The sequence below is a fragment of the Aplysia californica genome, unplaced genomic scaffold (assembly GCF_000002075.1).
Source record: "Aplysia californica isolate F4 #8 unplaced genomic scaffold, AplCal3.0 scaffold00412, whole genome shotgun sequence".
NCBI classification, from domain to species: domain Eukaryota; kingdom Metazoa; phylum Mollusca; class Gastropoda; order Aplysiida; family Aplysiidae; genus Aplysia; species Aplysia californica.
Window position 1 is genome coordinate 438,222 of NW_004797682.1, and position 13,201 is coordinate 451,422.

Below are 13,201 nucleotides of genomic sequence, written 5' to 3' on the forward strand. Positions count from 1 at the left end.
GGGGGGGTTGAAACACCAAATCAATGTGCCAGTGCTTAGACAATAAAGATTGATCTTATCTTAGCTTACTCACAACATAGCAACTTTTGGTAGCTTTGGGACTTTAGACGAACACAACCGTTTAGTCAGAAAGAAAATGTTCCAAACCTCAGCAAATCTTTTTTATCAATATTCAAACTCTTACGTTTACTGTTCGGGTCATTCATTTCTATTCAGTAATGTATTTATTTTCTACAAAAGAAGTTATATAGGAACAGAGTCATAGGGGTACCGAGAAGGACTGGCCTTCCAAGTACTAAGACAACTAAGAGTTATGCTGTGTATAGTATTATATTTTCCTGTTAGAGAATTCCCAAAAAGCCTGGAGAATCAAATTTTTTTCTGGAAGATTCTCTCTCTGATTGTATCGTGTGTACACATATTTTGTTGTTCACACGTGAAAAAAGTGTGATTTATTGTACTTTTTTGGGGGGTGTTTTTCTTAGTTTTACATTTTTTACTTCTAAAAAAACCCACTATTTTTTTATAACTTTTCTTCTGATTTTCTTCATGTTGCAGAGTACATTCTTTTCATGTTTCTTTTCAAACTAATCACATAAAACTGAGTAATCCCTTTGGATTTGGAATTTTGGACATTCTTCTGTGTAATTTTGATTTTTTTACCCTTTCACTTTCATTCTCCCTATGAAGTCTTTGAAGGGCTAGAAAAAAATTCAAAGCAGAAATATAGAAATCTTACGTTTTAGGTCATTCAGAGTGAATTTTGGGAAAGTCAGAAGCAGAAAGTGCTAAAAAACGACTGTGCTATAATTATATTGCGTAGGCCCGAGCAAAGACGTGTCCGAGTTGGCTGCAATAACCTGACAAGATCGCCTGTAGGAAAATTTTCCGCAAGATTTCCGCGCAAGAAACTGACAAAGATCCCGAGTCCTAGAAAATGAATGTGTAACTTTACTGTACTAAAATGACGAGGGCTCTTGTCTGTATTTGGTCCAACTTGACACTAAGTTGTTCTTTAGCAACTTTTTTTTTCTATTGGTCGTAGAGAGCTCGTTTTTTGACACAATGTGGTGGGCAGTTACTCCAGTATCGATAATCACGAAAAAAAAAAAGAAGATTTTTCGAAATATGGCACTTGTCAGGTTCTTGCACGCAGCCAGCGAGATAGCTCTAGTTCCTACCGTACCGTTCACTTCTATGACATTTCTGTCTTTGTCCACTTGTTGATGTTTCTGCTTAAGTGTAGTTATCTGCTTTCCTCAAATTCATACCAGCCAAAATGTTCCTTTCATACATTGTCACCCTCAAATATGACATGTCTGATCAATTTTTCATCACCATCATAATTGTTTTCACTTCTTTCTTTTTCTCTCCTGTGGTTTTGGCGTATGCTTGTGCTACTGATTAGACCATCTCTTTATTCATTCATTTGAGCTTTGACCTTTCTGCTTCTTTTAAAAATAGAAGTGTCTCATCACCCATTAATGATCTGATGCATGGTTACAGTATGAGTGACTTGATCTCAAGAACAAGTTCTAAAATCTCTGGACCTTGGATATTTTGAGAGTTGTTCAGGCTCTTTACACTGTCCTAGCATTGAGGGATTTTATTTCAGAGGTCTCCCACATTTTATGAGGGCAAGTTGTTTTTATGGTTTTTGGTTTGAGTTGGGTTCGGGGGTTGTTTTTTGGTGGGTTTTTTTGTTGTTGTTGGGGGGGGGCATCACTGGTAGGTCCTTTTTTTTTTTCTGTCTGTTGAATCTGTCTGTCAGTTTTTCTTTTTACCGGCACTAAATGGCTATTTTTGTGTCGATCTGTTTCTCTTTCTTTGAAAGGAATTAAACTGTTTTATGAATAAATTATGAATAAAGTCCTTATTGGGTTAAACAATCAATGTTTAACTTTAACTAAGAAAAAAAACTAAACTGGACTGTGTTCCATACCTTTCTCTCCCTCACTCCTCCCCAGAGAGTGGGTAATTTGCGGGTGCGCTGGTGTGGTTTTCTCCTTCTTTCTTATAAAAATGGTTTCATCCTTCTCTCTCTCCTCTTTCTTTTCTTTGTATGTATTATGTATGTTACTCTCAAGAAAAACCTTTAATTATCAGCACTTCTGTAACCTCTTTGTGTTGCAAGTGCCTTAAAACTCTTACTGATAATAATACTAAACCTAAGAAAGAAAAGAACTCAACTAGACTGTATTCCGTACCCCCTGTCCTCCCTCCCTTTCCTCCCCCCCCCCCCCCCCGCCTCCAAAGGCAGAAGTGTCTTTAGGCCATTCCCAAAGGGGGGATATAAACATGTTCTTTTGCACAGTAGAATTGTAAATGGGCTGATTTATCAACGTCATGCTCATACTGCGCCGGACCAACAAAGGGGGAACTGCTGCTTTTTCTTTCCTCATCCTTACTATCGTCGTTTTTCTCTACTTCTTTTGTATGTTTGTCGCTCTCTTGTGAACTGCTATTTCTGGGATGCCTTGATAGTCGAAGCAGACTTTTTGTTGTTAAGGCTAGAGAGGTGAGCAGAGTAAGCCTAATTCCCCGTCTAGACTTCTCTGTTGACATCCACCCCTTGGCGCTCTTATGACTTTATTTCAGTTGCGTGCGCCGTAAAAACTTACTTAAACTAAAAAGAGGTGGTTGGCGGGTGCTCTGGTGTGGTTTGCTCCTTCTTTCCTATCAAACATCTATCGTCCTTATCTCTCCTCCTTCTTTTTTGAGTAAGTTACTCTCTTGTTACACGTCCATTCTTCGGCACTTATCTGACCTTATTTTATTGCAAGTGCCGTAAAACTCTTACAAAAACTAAAACTGGTAGTCGAAGTAGACTTTGTGCTGTTTAGGCTAGGGAGGTGAGCAGAGTAAGCCTGATTCCCTGTTGAGACTTCTCTGTTGACATCCACCCCTTGGTGCTCATATGACCTTTAATTTCAGTTGGGAGCGCCGTAAAACTTTACTAGAACTAAAAAAACCTCTTTTCCCCCCCCCCCCCCCCCCCCCCCCCTCGGCAGGAAGTGACACGTCTGAACCTGGAGGCGGCCTTCGTGTGCCTAGTGTCGGTGGTGGAGGAGATGTCGCGCCGTCTGTCCCAGGCCCACACTGACCAGCTGCTGGGCACCGACCCGGCAGCAGGCTCTCTCAGGGAGGAGCTGGCACCTCCTATCTCCAAACTACAGGGCTTCCTGGAGATTGTCTGGGCCAGGCTGTCTCTCTTCCTCACGTTTGTGGCTGTTATGGTGAGCTTTCTCAATGGCGTTGAAATATGTTTATCAATTGTCTTGTGCCATTGTCTTATGGTGAGCTTTCTCAATGACTTTATTTTAGCTTTGTGTGTCCATTTTCTTATGGTGAGCTTTCTTAATGACTTTAGCTTAGTGTATCCATTTTCTTATGCCATTGTCTTATAGTGAGCTTTCTCAATGACTTAAACTGTGTGTATCCATTGTCTTATAGTAACTTACAGTGAGCTTACTCAATGACTTTCACTGTGTGTATCTATTGTCTTTTGTCATTGTCTTATGGTAAGTTTCTCAATGACATTAACCATGTGTATACATTATCTTGTGCCGCTGTTCGTTGCAAATAAGACTAGATAGAAGAGATGGGGGTCCATAGGTCCCCAAGTTGGGAGAAATTTTTATCGAGAATCTCTGTCTTTCTGCTACGATGTTGCATTCCTCTCAGCCCAGTCTGGCCCTGACAGGCCGGGATGGACGTCTGCCTGGTCTATATTGTGTTGATGGGGTGGAAAAACACTTATTTAAAAAAACAAGTTTTGTAAAGTTCGTTTTGAGCAACTGGTTGGTGGGCAGTCTGGTGATGTGTTCTACTTCTTTTCAGGGCTGCCTTTGTCTTAATCTCTTACTGATGAGTTGTGACTATTATCGTGCTGACTTGCTTTAAATAAGAATTCAGCTCACAGTGTTTCCGCAGGTGGCTGACAGATGCTCTAGTGGGATTTGCTCCTCCTTTCCTGTCAGACATCTGTCCTCCCTATCTCTCCTCCTCCTTTTTTGTGTATGTTACTCCCTTGTAGCGCTTCTATTCTGTGGGAGTTATATGTCCTAATTGTGTTGCAAGTGCCATAAAACTCTTACTAAAACGGAAAAAACTGAACAGTGTTTTCTGCACTCTTAGGGTATATTATAATCTAATTGTGTTGTAAATGCCGTAAAACTTTTACTAAAACTAAAACTAAACTAAACAATGTTTTCTGTACCTCTAGGAGAATAAAGGTCAAGTGAAGACGGCGTCCGATATCAAGATCAGACGCGACATTGTCAACTCACACGCTGTAAGTTTTCCTTCTCTCTTTACACTATAGTTGTTCTCTCTTTTTGCGGGTGGTTAGCAGGTGCTCTGGTGTGGTTTGCTCCTTCTTTCCTGTATGTATCTCTAACATCTATCGTCCTGATCTCTCCTTATCTTTTGTGCTTGTTGCTCTCTTGTAACACCTCTTAATCTTGGGCTCTTCGTTGCCCTCATTGTATTACAAGTGCTGTAAAACTCTTACTTTACTCAAACTAACTCTTGTTTTGTGATTAATGTCACTTTGACTTTGATGGATGTCTTTTGTTGTGCACAGGTTTGGTGGCTGCCACTTGCTGGTCTGTCCTACTTCTTCAGTACTGGGATAGAATGCTAAAATGTTTCTCAATTCAAATTGCTATTGGGTTTGGGGTGGGTTTTTTTTGCATTTTGGTTGTTTTCTTGTGGTAGTTTTTTGGGGTTTTTTTAGAAAAAGATTCAGGCCACAGAGATGAGATGATACCGCAGACTTCTTGACATCTCGTACAAAGACCATGTTTCAATGCTGAAGTACGAAAGAAAATCACCAACGCAGTGGGACAGTATGAAGATCTACTGACCACAGTGAAGAGACGAAAACTAAAATGGTATGGGCATGTCACAAGATCCACAGGACTTGCCAAAACAATCCTGCAAGGAACCGTACAAGGAAAGAGAAAGAGAGGAAGGCAGAGAAGGAGATGGGAGGACAACATTACAGAGTGGAAAGGAAAGACGATGGGTGACAATCTGAGGAGAGCAGAGGACAAAAATAGATGGCGAGAGCTGGTTTTCCAATGCAGTGGTGCCCCAACGGTTGCCCCAACCACGGGATAGAAGAAGAAGAAGAATTTTTTTTTTTTATGTACTTTAATTTTGCCTCTTTCTCTCTCTGCTTTTACGGGGAGCAGATCACCACCCTAGTCTCTTCCTTCGTGGCCTTGACGCAGACGGAAGAGTTCTCCAGCCCAGAGTTCGCCCATCAGCTCAGCTCTGTGGGCCTGCTGTGCCAGGCGGAGGGGCTACTGAGCTGCTACGGCAGCGAGCTGTGCATGCTGGAGGACACCATCACCGCCATGGATGACTTACGTCACGTGACCTTACGTCTGGTGCCGGCTGTTGAGGACGACTTCACGCCCAACGCCTCACTGGGAACGTACGTGTTCGCGACTCTCGATTTGACTGTCTTTTTGGAGAGGGAAGAGTTAGATGTGTCACGTGCTGGCAAAATGAATGACTTCTAGGGGATTTTAGCTGTGCGGACATAAATATATAGGTGTATTGAATTTGTACGATTTATCATTATGAAATAATAAAAGTCATGTTAAACTTGAAGAAAATGGCATCGTTTGAAAATCTACAAATTTGACTCTTGGGTTGATTTTTTGCCGTTATCTCCATTCGCAGATTGCAAGAAGTAGATCGTACTCATTTTGTCAGCACGCCTCAGAAATAAAGATGGTGTTATGCTCTAACCATGTAACTGATTTCATGAAAATTGTCAACAGGAAAAAAAATTTCTTTAAAAAGCCTTCCAATTTAAATGATAAGAGACTCAAAAGCTAACCCTGAGCACTTTTGTATTAAAAAAATTTTTTTTGTAGTGCATGTCAGCTCCCTCTTTTTGTCGAGGATTCTTCGTATGATCTCAGCAATGATTTTTAGAACCCCAAAAAAATGGTGAGTTGACTCAAGTCTTCCAGTTGCATGGTTCGAAACACACCCTTGATAAAATTCTTTTGACTCCTTCAATACTAGGGGGTGTACGTTCCTACTGTCAGCACTGATACTCAGCTAATCTTTCTTTTTCATTCTCCGTTTATTTTGGAATAGTCTCTTACGAAAGTTGAGTGGAGAGTGGGCATTGTGAAACTGTGATGTAGATTCTCATTTACTATTTTCTTTCCTTATGTCTTGAATTTTGTGTTTTCAGTTTCATCAAAGAGGGTCCATATCCAGATATCAGCAGGTATGTCTCTTTGTTATTACCTTATGGCTCTTATTTCACAGTTATGCTTTTGCGGACTGGGGTATTTTTAAAAAGTTTGTCTGATATTGTAATGGCTGTTTGCAGGTATTCAGTGTTTTTACATATATATTATGATTGTCTTGTATAGGTCTAATCCTCCTGTGTCAGTGATTCATTAGGAGACTGTGACTATCTTCAGCTCAAGCAGAAGTGTTCATAGTTTTTTTTAAAGATTCTGGCCCTGTTTATGGGAGAATTTTAACAGTGGACTAACCCTGGGAGCTTATATAGTCAGTTATGTTTTGTGAAGTACGGTACATAATCCTGTCCCCTTCGTTTGATGGAAGACAAATTCTAAAATTATGCAAACTGAGCCCAAACATGTGAAATTATGCGATTCTGTTAATTTTAACAAAGAATGATAAAGGAAAATAATAAGAAATTATGCAAAAAATGATCAAATTTTAGTTAGTTTAGTACGGGGTTTTACGACGCTCGCAACTGCATAAGGTCAAATGAGATCAAATTTTGCTAAATTATGCGGGGTGCATATAGCCACGCGGACAGACAATCTTTCCATTCTGTTGACACACTTGAGAAACAACTTTGGAAATACCACTTCTTTTTGACTGGCTTTGTTCTTGGTTGAACAGGAAAGGGTTAAGGTTTCTTATAAATTCTGTTGTTCTTGCGTCCTCAGACACAACATAATCATTGACATACCGGTGCCTCGGGAGACATTTTCACGCCTGCCGACCGTTTTACAGCAAGGAAAACAAATTCCTGTGACGCCCGTTCTGTTCAACATTGGTATCAATGAGCAAGCTACTCTTGCAGAAAAGTGAGTGGGCCGTACTAATCAATTGAGTCATTAATTACATTTTTTTTTTCAATCATAGTTTTCAAACAGGGGTAATGCTGGTGTATTTTTGTGTGCGTGCCTTTGGTTTGATTTAAAACACTTTTTATGCCTAAATGCTCTCTATAGATTTTTTAATGAAAAACAAAATTCCCCCCTCTCCCTCTCCCTCCCCCCCTCTCTTACTTGCTCTCTCTCTCTCTCTCTCTCTCTCTCTCTCTCTCTCTCTCTCTCTCTCTCTTTCTCTCTCTCTCTCTCTCTCTTTCTCTCCCTCCCTCCCTCACACATACTTGCTCACACACACACTCACACACACACACTCACGCACGCTCAAACACTCACTTATTATTGTACGTACACACTTGAGCGTGCGATGATGACATACAATGAAGTGAATGAATATTGCTCGGTGACTTTTCCTTTTGCCCCCTTTTTTTGTCACCGTACTAACACTAAAATTGTAATGAGCAGGGAAAAAGATTTTTATGTTCCTTGATTTTGTGGCCCCCAATGGTTATGTGAAACTTTGTATCAGTTCATCTTTTTATTTTCTGTTCCCCAGCGACATCAACTCATCCGTAGAAGACTGTATGCTATTTCCCAACTGCTTAGGGTTTGTGAAATGAAAAGGATTTGAATTTGGGTTACATTCACTCCTTACATTTTTGGTATAGCTTCATAGTGGAAAAAAAAATCCCCAATGAGGCAATTTTACTAAATTTTTGATGTAGCAAGCAAACAGAAAAGTAAATCAGGCTTAGAGATTTGAAAGTTGTTGTTTTTTTTGGTTTTTTTCTTCTTCTCAGGTTCGGAAGCACGGCCTTGCAGGAAAAGCTGAACATCGATTCCTACGCCACGCTGTACGAGTATTACTCCCAGTTCTCTCAGCACTTTGAGGACCCGTGTACGTTGTGACTTCTGAGCAGTTTTCTGAGTCTTGTTTCAGGGCTGATTTCTGACCCCATTGAAGAGCTTTTGTTACTGTGGGATAAGATGTGGCTGGAAATTTGTCCTATTCTTTTTGATTCTCTGAGCGAAAATTCAAGATGATCTGTAAAGATCAGTTGTGTTTGATAAACTTGTTTTTTTATAAACAATTTTTGTATAAGAACAATTTATGTGTCTACGTATATTTACTTTATTTTTTCTGTTTTACTGTAGCGGCTGTTGTTTTAGTGAACGACAGATTTTAAATCTCAGCAATTGTTTGTCAGAAATATTCTTACTTCTGTTGCTCTGAATTAAAGAAACAGTGGGTGGTTGGCGGGTGCTCTGGTGTGGTTTGCTTCTTCTTTCCTATCAAATATCTGTCGTCCTTATTTCCCCTTCTTCTTTTTTGTGTTTGTTACTCTCTTGTAACACCTCTAATCTTCTGGCACTCATATGACCTTATGCAGTTGCGAGCGGCGTGAAACCTCTACTAAAACAAAACAAAAGAAGCAGACTCTCTCTCTTCTCATGATAATCTTTCCTTTTCTCTCTCTATCTGTGTGTGGGTAGTGGACAAGACAAAAGAAACAGACTCTCTCTCTTCTCATGATAATCTTTCCTTTTCTCTCTGTTCGTGTGTGGGTAGTGGACAAGACAAAAGAAACAGACTTTCTCTCTTCTCATGATAATCTTTCCTTTTCTCTCTGTCTGTGTGTGGGTAGTGGACAAGACAAAAGAAACAGACTCTCTCTCTTCTCATAATAATCTTTCCTTTTCTCTCTGTCTGTGTGTGGGTAGTGGACAAGACAAAAGGCGTGGCCTCCCTAAGTCACATGATGAAGCTGCTGCAGAACCACGTGATGACCAAGAAAAGCAAAAACGTGGACGTCCTTCACATGGCAGAAGAGGTGAGGTGGAATCTCAGTGGAGTCTCAGTGGAATCTCAGTGGAGTCTCAGTGGAATCTCAGTGGAGTCTCAGTGGAGTCTCATCTGTAGTGGTCATCTCAGTGGAGTCTCATCTGTAGTGGTCATCTCAGTGGAGTCTCATCTGTAGTGGTCATCTCATTGGAGTCTCATCTGTAGTGGTCATCTCATTGGAGTCTCATCTGTAGTGGTCATCTCATTGGAGTCTCATTGGAGTCTCATTGGAGTCTCATTGGAGTCTCATTGGAGTCTCATTGGAGTCTCAGTGGAGTCTCAGTGGAGTCTCATTGGAGTCTCATTGGAGTCTCATTGGAGTCTCATTGGAGTCTCATTGGAGTCTCATCTGTAGTGGTCATCTCGAAAACACACATCTCTTTAGGAACAATTTTGTGGGGGTTTTTTCTTCTTGTTTGCTGATGTTTCAGGGACTTTTTTTTCTTGTTTTAGCTTTCTTACTTTTTTTCTGGTCCCGTTAACTGTCTCACTTATTATTGGTTCTTTGAAAAAAATTATTTGGCCCTCATATTAAGATTTGAAATAGCAGATTTTAAAGTTCTCTTAGAAATACCGTTTTTGTACCATGCCTGATACAGTAAAATGATAATGTCAATGTGGTGGCCTAACCTCTGGTCTACTATCAGTGTCATAATTGGACAAAGGCTAAGGGAGAATTATGACATACTCTGTCTCATTGACATCAGGCTGGCTAGCTTTTCTTTGTGATTATGTGTTACTTAGATGTTTTAACCTCCCTGACCTTTTGTTAAATTAAAGTAAGAGTAACTATCCTCTGCTAGAGGTCTTTAGTTTTTTCTAAATCGTGTGTCATTTATTCATTTTTTGATAAAAAAAACTTGTGATGGTGGTCAATTTTAGTAGTCGCTGTTTCTGCGAGTAGGTGCTGTTGAAAGTTTTTATGGCCATTCACCATGTCCCTTCGGAAATGGATGCTGATCCAAAAGTCCTGCTCCTTGAATGACCAGACCCATGTTGAAAACCAGTAAAACTGATAGTCATTATAAAGCTATGGATGTCACCAAACTTTACCATCTGGTCCAAGGCTACAGTGGGAATAAACATCAATGTGTATTGTGGTGTTTGTTTCAATTACATAATATGTGAGACAGTGTGGTGGAATCAGGCTCTCGTCAAAATAACCAAAATGAAGAAACTGGCATTTTCCACAGGTTTGAGAATTTTTATCAAATTTTTTTTTTCTGGCTCAACACCTTTCATGCCCATTAAAGAACTCATTTCTGTGTGGATTTTAATGAAAAACATTGATTAAAGGCACAAAAAATGTAAATTTTCAGTTACGACGGACTCGTAAGCTAAGGAAATAACTAATCTTTGGCGGCCATTTTCTCACTAATTTTACCTCTGAAAACAGGTGACCCCCACCTCCTTCATTCGTAAATATCTCGACTTGCATTCAAGCTAAATGGACATATTTTTCATCCAAATAAAGACAAATGAACAACCTTTAAGACTATACCAATAACTCTACATGCCCAAAAATTGGCGAGAGCCTGATTCTACCACGCTGCCTCACATTTATTTTCAAATATATATATGCATGTATCTATAGCACTCTAAAAATCAGTATGTGGTTGAAAGTTGCGTCTGACGTGATATTTGTACCATTGTCTGCTTTACTTTTCTCTTTATATTGAATTTTTAAGAGATTAATACTTAATTGAAATTCTATGTATACCTGCATGTGTTTTTAACCATTCCTGTACAGCCATGAAAAATTTCTATTTCGGACAGTGAAGTATCAACTTATCTTAAAATCTTATCTTATCTTATCTTATGTATACCTGCATGTGTTTTTACCATTCCTGTACAGCCAAGAAAAATTTGTCTCTGGGACAGTAGGCCTAAAGTATCATCTTATCTTAAAATCTTATCGTATCTTTTCTGATGTTATCTTAACTTCCCAGGTGACTCGAGCTCTGCGCGGCCTGCGTGTGACCTTCTGCAAAAGTGGCAAGGACAGGACGGCCATGGCCGTCACGTTGGAGATGGTGCACATCTTACAGCGTCACCACAACCTGGCCTCGCACGTCTTCATGCAGTCTCTGGATTGTCTGAGAAGGTATACATAACGTTCAGTATATCGTCTGTGTCGTAAGCCATCCACTTAAGTCTGTTTGGGTACCTCTTACACTCGAGAAAAAAAATACAACAAATTTTTGTTGTGTTGTTCCTATCAGGAATTACGAAAAGCTAGAAAATTGTGAGCTTTGGCTATAGCATTAAACTGTGTTTCAGTGATTTTGAAATGTGTAGGCATCTTTAATACAGCTTTGAGAAGGTGTCGAAATAGAAATTCTCCAAATTTCGGCTCTATTGGATTGCTTGTGACTGTCGTTTGATGTATTTTTTTTAAAGTTTGTAATCCCAGGGTATTCTTACTGTCCTTCTGTTGTTTTGTTTTTTCTTTCAGTCTTGTCTTTTCTACATTTCTGTCTGTCTGTCTGTCTGTCTGTCTTACTTGTTTCCCAGCAATAAAAGATCATTGTTGTTTTGATGTGCTTCTGTTTACTCAAACAAAGAAAGAAATACAAAAATTTTTATTTTTTTTATCCATTAGCGATATGCGAGATATTTTTCTTCTGTAAGATATTCCTCCCATTTTGACGTTTTGATTGGTGTATTTTTCAGTGTTGGATGTCGTCGAGAGAACACCCTGAAGAACACAGGTGTCAAGAAGTACGCTTTCATCAGCTTGCAGATGCTTTACATACCAAAGATGTATCGGGCTCCGAGTGGAACGTATGGAAATGTACAGACTTGATCCCATCAACCTTTTCTGGTGTTGCGTTTTTTTGGGGGGAAGGGTTTATTTGGTTATATCAAAACAGGTCAACTTGAAATGGAAGTGTCGTAGGTTCACTTTTTGTCGGTTGTAGATCAGATCCATAAAGTGAATGTTACAGTGAGTGTGTTGGCGACTGATATTTAATGGAATTAAAAAATCACGGAAACGGAGGCTGAGAATGATAGGCAGAATTTTGTTATGAATCAAGACTTGCCCAGGAATGCTGAGGATTCGCTGAAGGTGCCGTGCCCGTAAAGTAAACAAGGCAAGCCCAAAGCAACAAAATGCACAAATGTGAGGCAGCGTGGTGGAATCAGACTCTCGTCAATTTTTGGGCATGTAGAGTTATTATTATCATCTTAAAGCTAGTTCACTTGTCTTTGTTTGGATGAAAATAATATCCATTTATCTTGAATACAAGTCGAGATATTTGCGAAAGAAGGAGGTGAGGGTCACCTGTTTTCAGAGGTAATATTAGTGAGAAAATGGCCGCCAAAGATAAGTTATTTCCTTAGCTTAAGAAGAGTCCGTGGAAACTGAAAATTTACTTTTTTTGAGCCTTTCATCAACGTTTTTCAGAAAAATCCACTCAGAAATGAGTTCTTTAATGGGCATGAAAGGTGTTGGGCCAAAAAACATAAATTTGATAAAAATCCACAAACCTGCGGAAAAATGCAAGTTTCTTCACTTTGATGATTTTGACGAGAGCCTGATTCCACCTCGCTGCCTCACAAATTCAAAAATTGTGTTTGCAGTACAGAGAGGTTATTGATGAGCTCTTGATTCCACCGCGTCGTGACACTTAAGTTTGGGGGGTTTTTTGCATTGTGTGACAGATTTAGTTTTATAGAATCCGAATGTGAACGAAATCACCGCCATTCTTTTGGAATCAAGGAAAGTGTTTTTAGAGCAGGTTCTTGTGAATGCCTGATACACAAAATCATGTTTGTAAGCCCGCCTAAACATTGTATATATAATTAAGACAGAGATTGCAGTTTTACAACTCTGTGAGAAAGATGCAGCAGTTAGTCTTGAAACCAAGATAGACCTTTAAAAAGTCACCCCCTTGTAAATGATATCTGTTATCTTGTAAGGTGCTTATAATTATAACTTTTGTAACGTGAGTACAGACAGTGAGTGCAATAACAAAGTGGGATTATATGTCCTAGTGGTGTCAAAGTTCAGACTTTTTCCAGAGCTCAATGAATGTTTGGCTGCTATTTAGTATTATTACAGCCTTTCTTTGCATGTGCTTCGTGTCTGAGTCATCTGTGTTGTACAAGGCACTGTCTCCTCATGATCAGCAGTGGTGTTCTAGTGTTGGAAATAAATTGTGTTGCGGTATCCTTATTGCCATCATGTAATAGTAATATGTATCTTTGTGAAACAAAGTTACAGGGTCACAAG

General features: G+C 39.5%; 1 protein-coding gene across 4 annotated transcripts in view; it reads left to right on the forward strand.

Moving 5' to 3' along the window:
• Positions 1-12,132, forward strand: part of LOC101863043 (inositol polyphosphate-4-phosphatase type I A) — a gene marked incomplete in the record, with an annotated part of 46,442 nt that extends 34,310 nt beyond the window's left edge. For all 4 annotated transcript variants that reach the window (XM_035971287.1, XM_005104260.3, XM_005104259.3 and 1 more), the window contains 9 exon segments: positions 3,012-3,236; positions 4,226-4,294; positions 5,199-5,443; positions 6,221-6,256; positions 6,957-7,097; positions 7,922-8,019; positions 8,844-8,953; positions 10,914-11,068; positions 11,638-12,132. In XM_035971287.1, the coding sequence (XP_035827180.1) occupies positions 3,012-3,236; positions 4,226-4,294; positions 5,199-5,443; positions 6,221-6,256; positions 6,957-7,097; positions 7,922-8,019; positions 8,844-8,953; positions 10,914-11,068; positions 11,638-11,770 (1,212 nt within the window).
• Between the last annotated feature and the right edge of the window lie 1,069 nt (positions 12,133-13,201).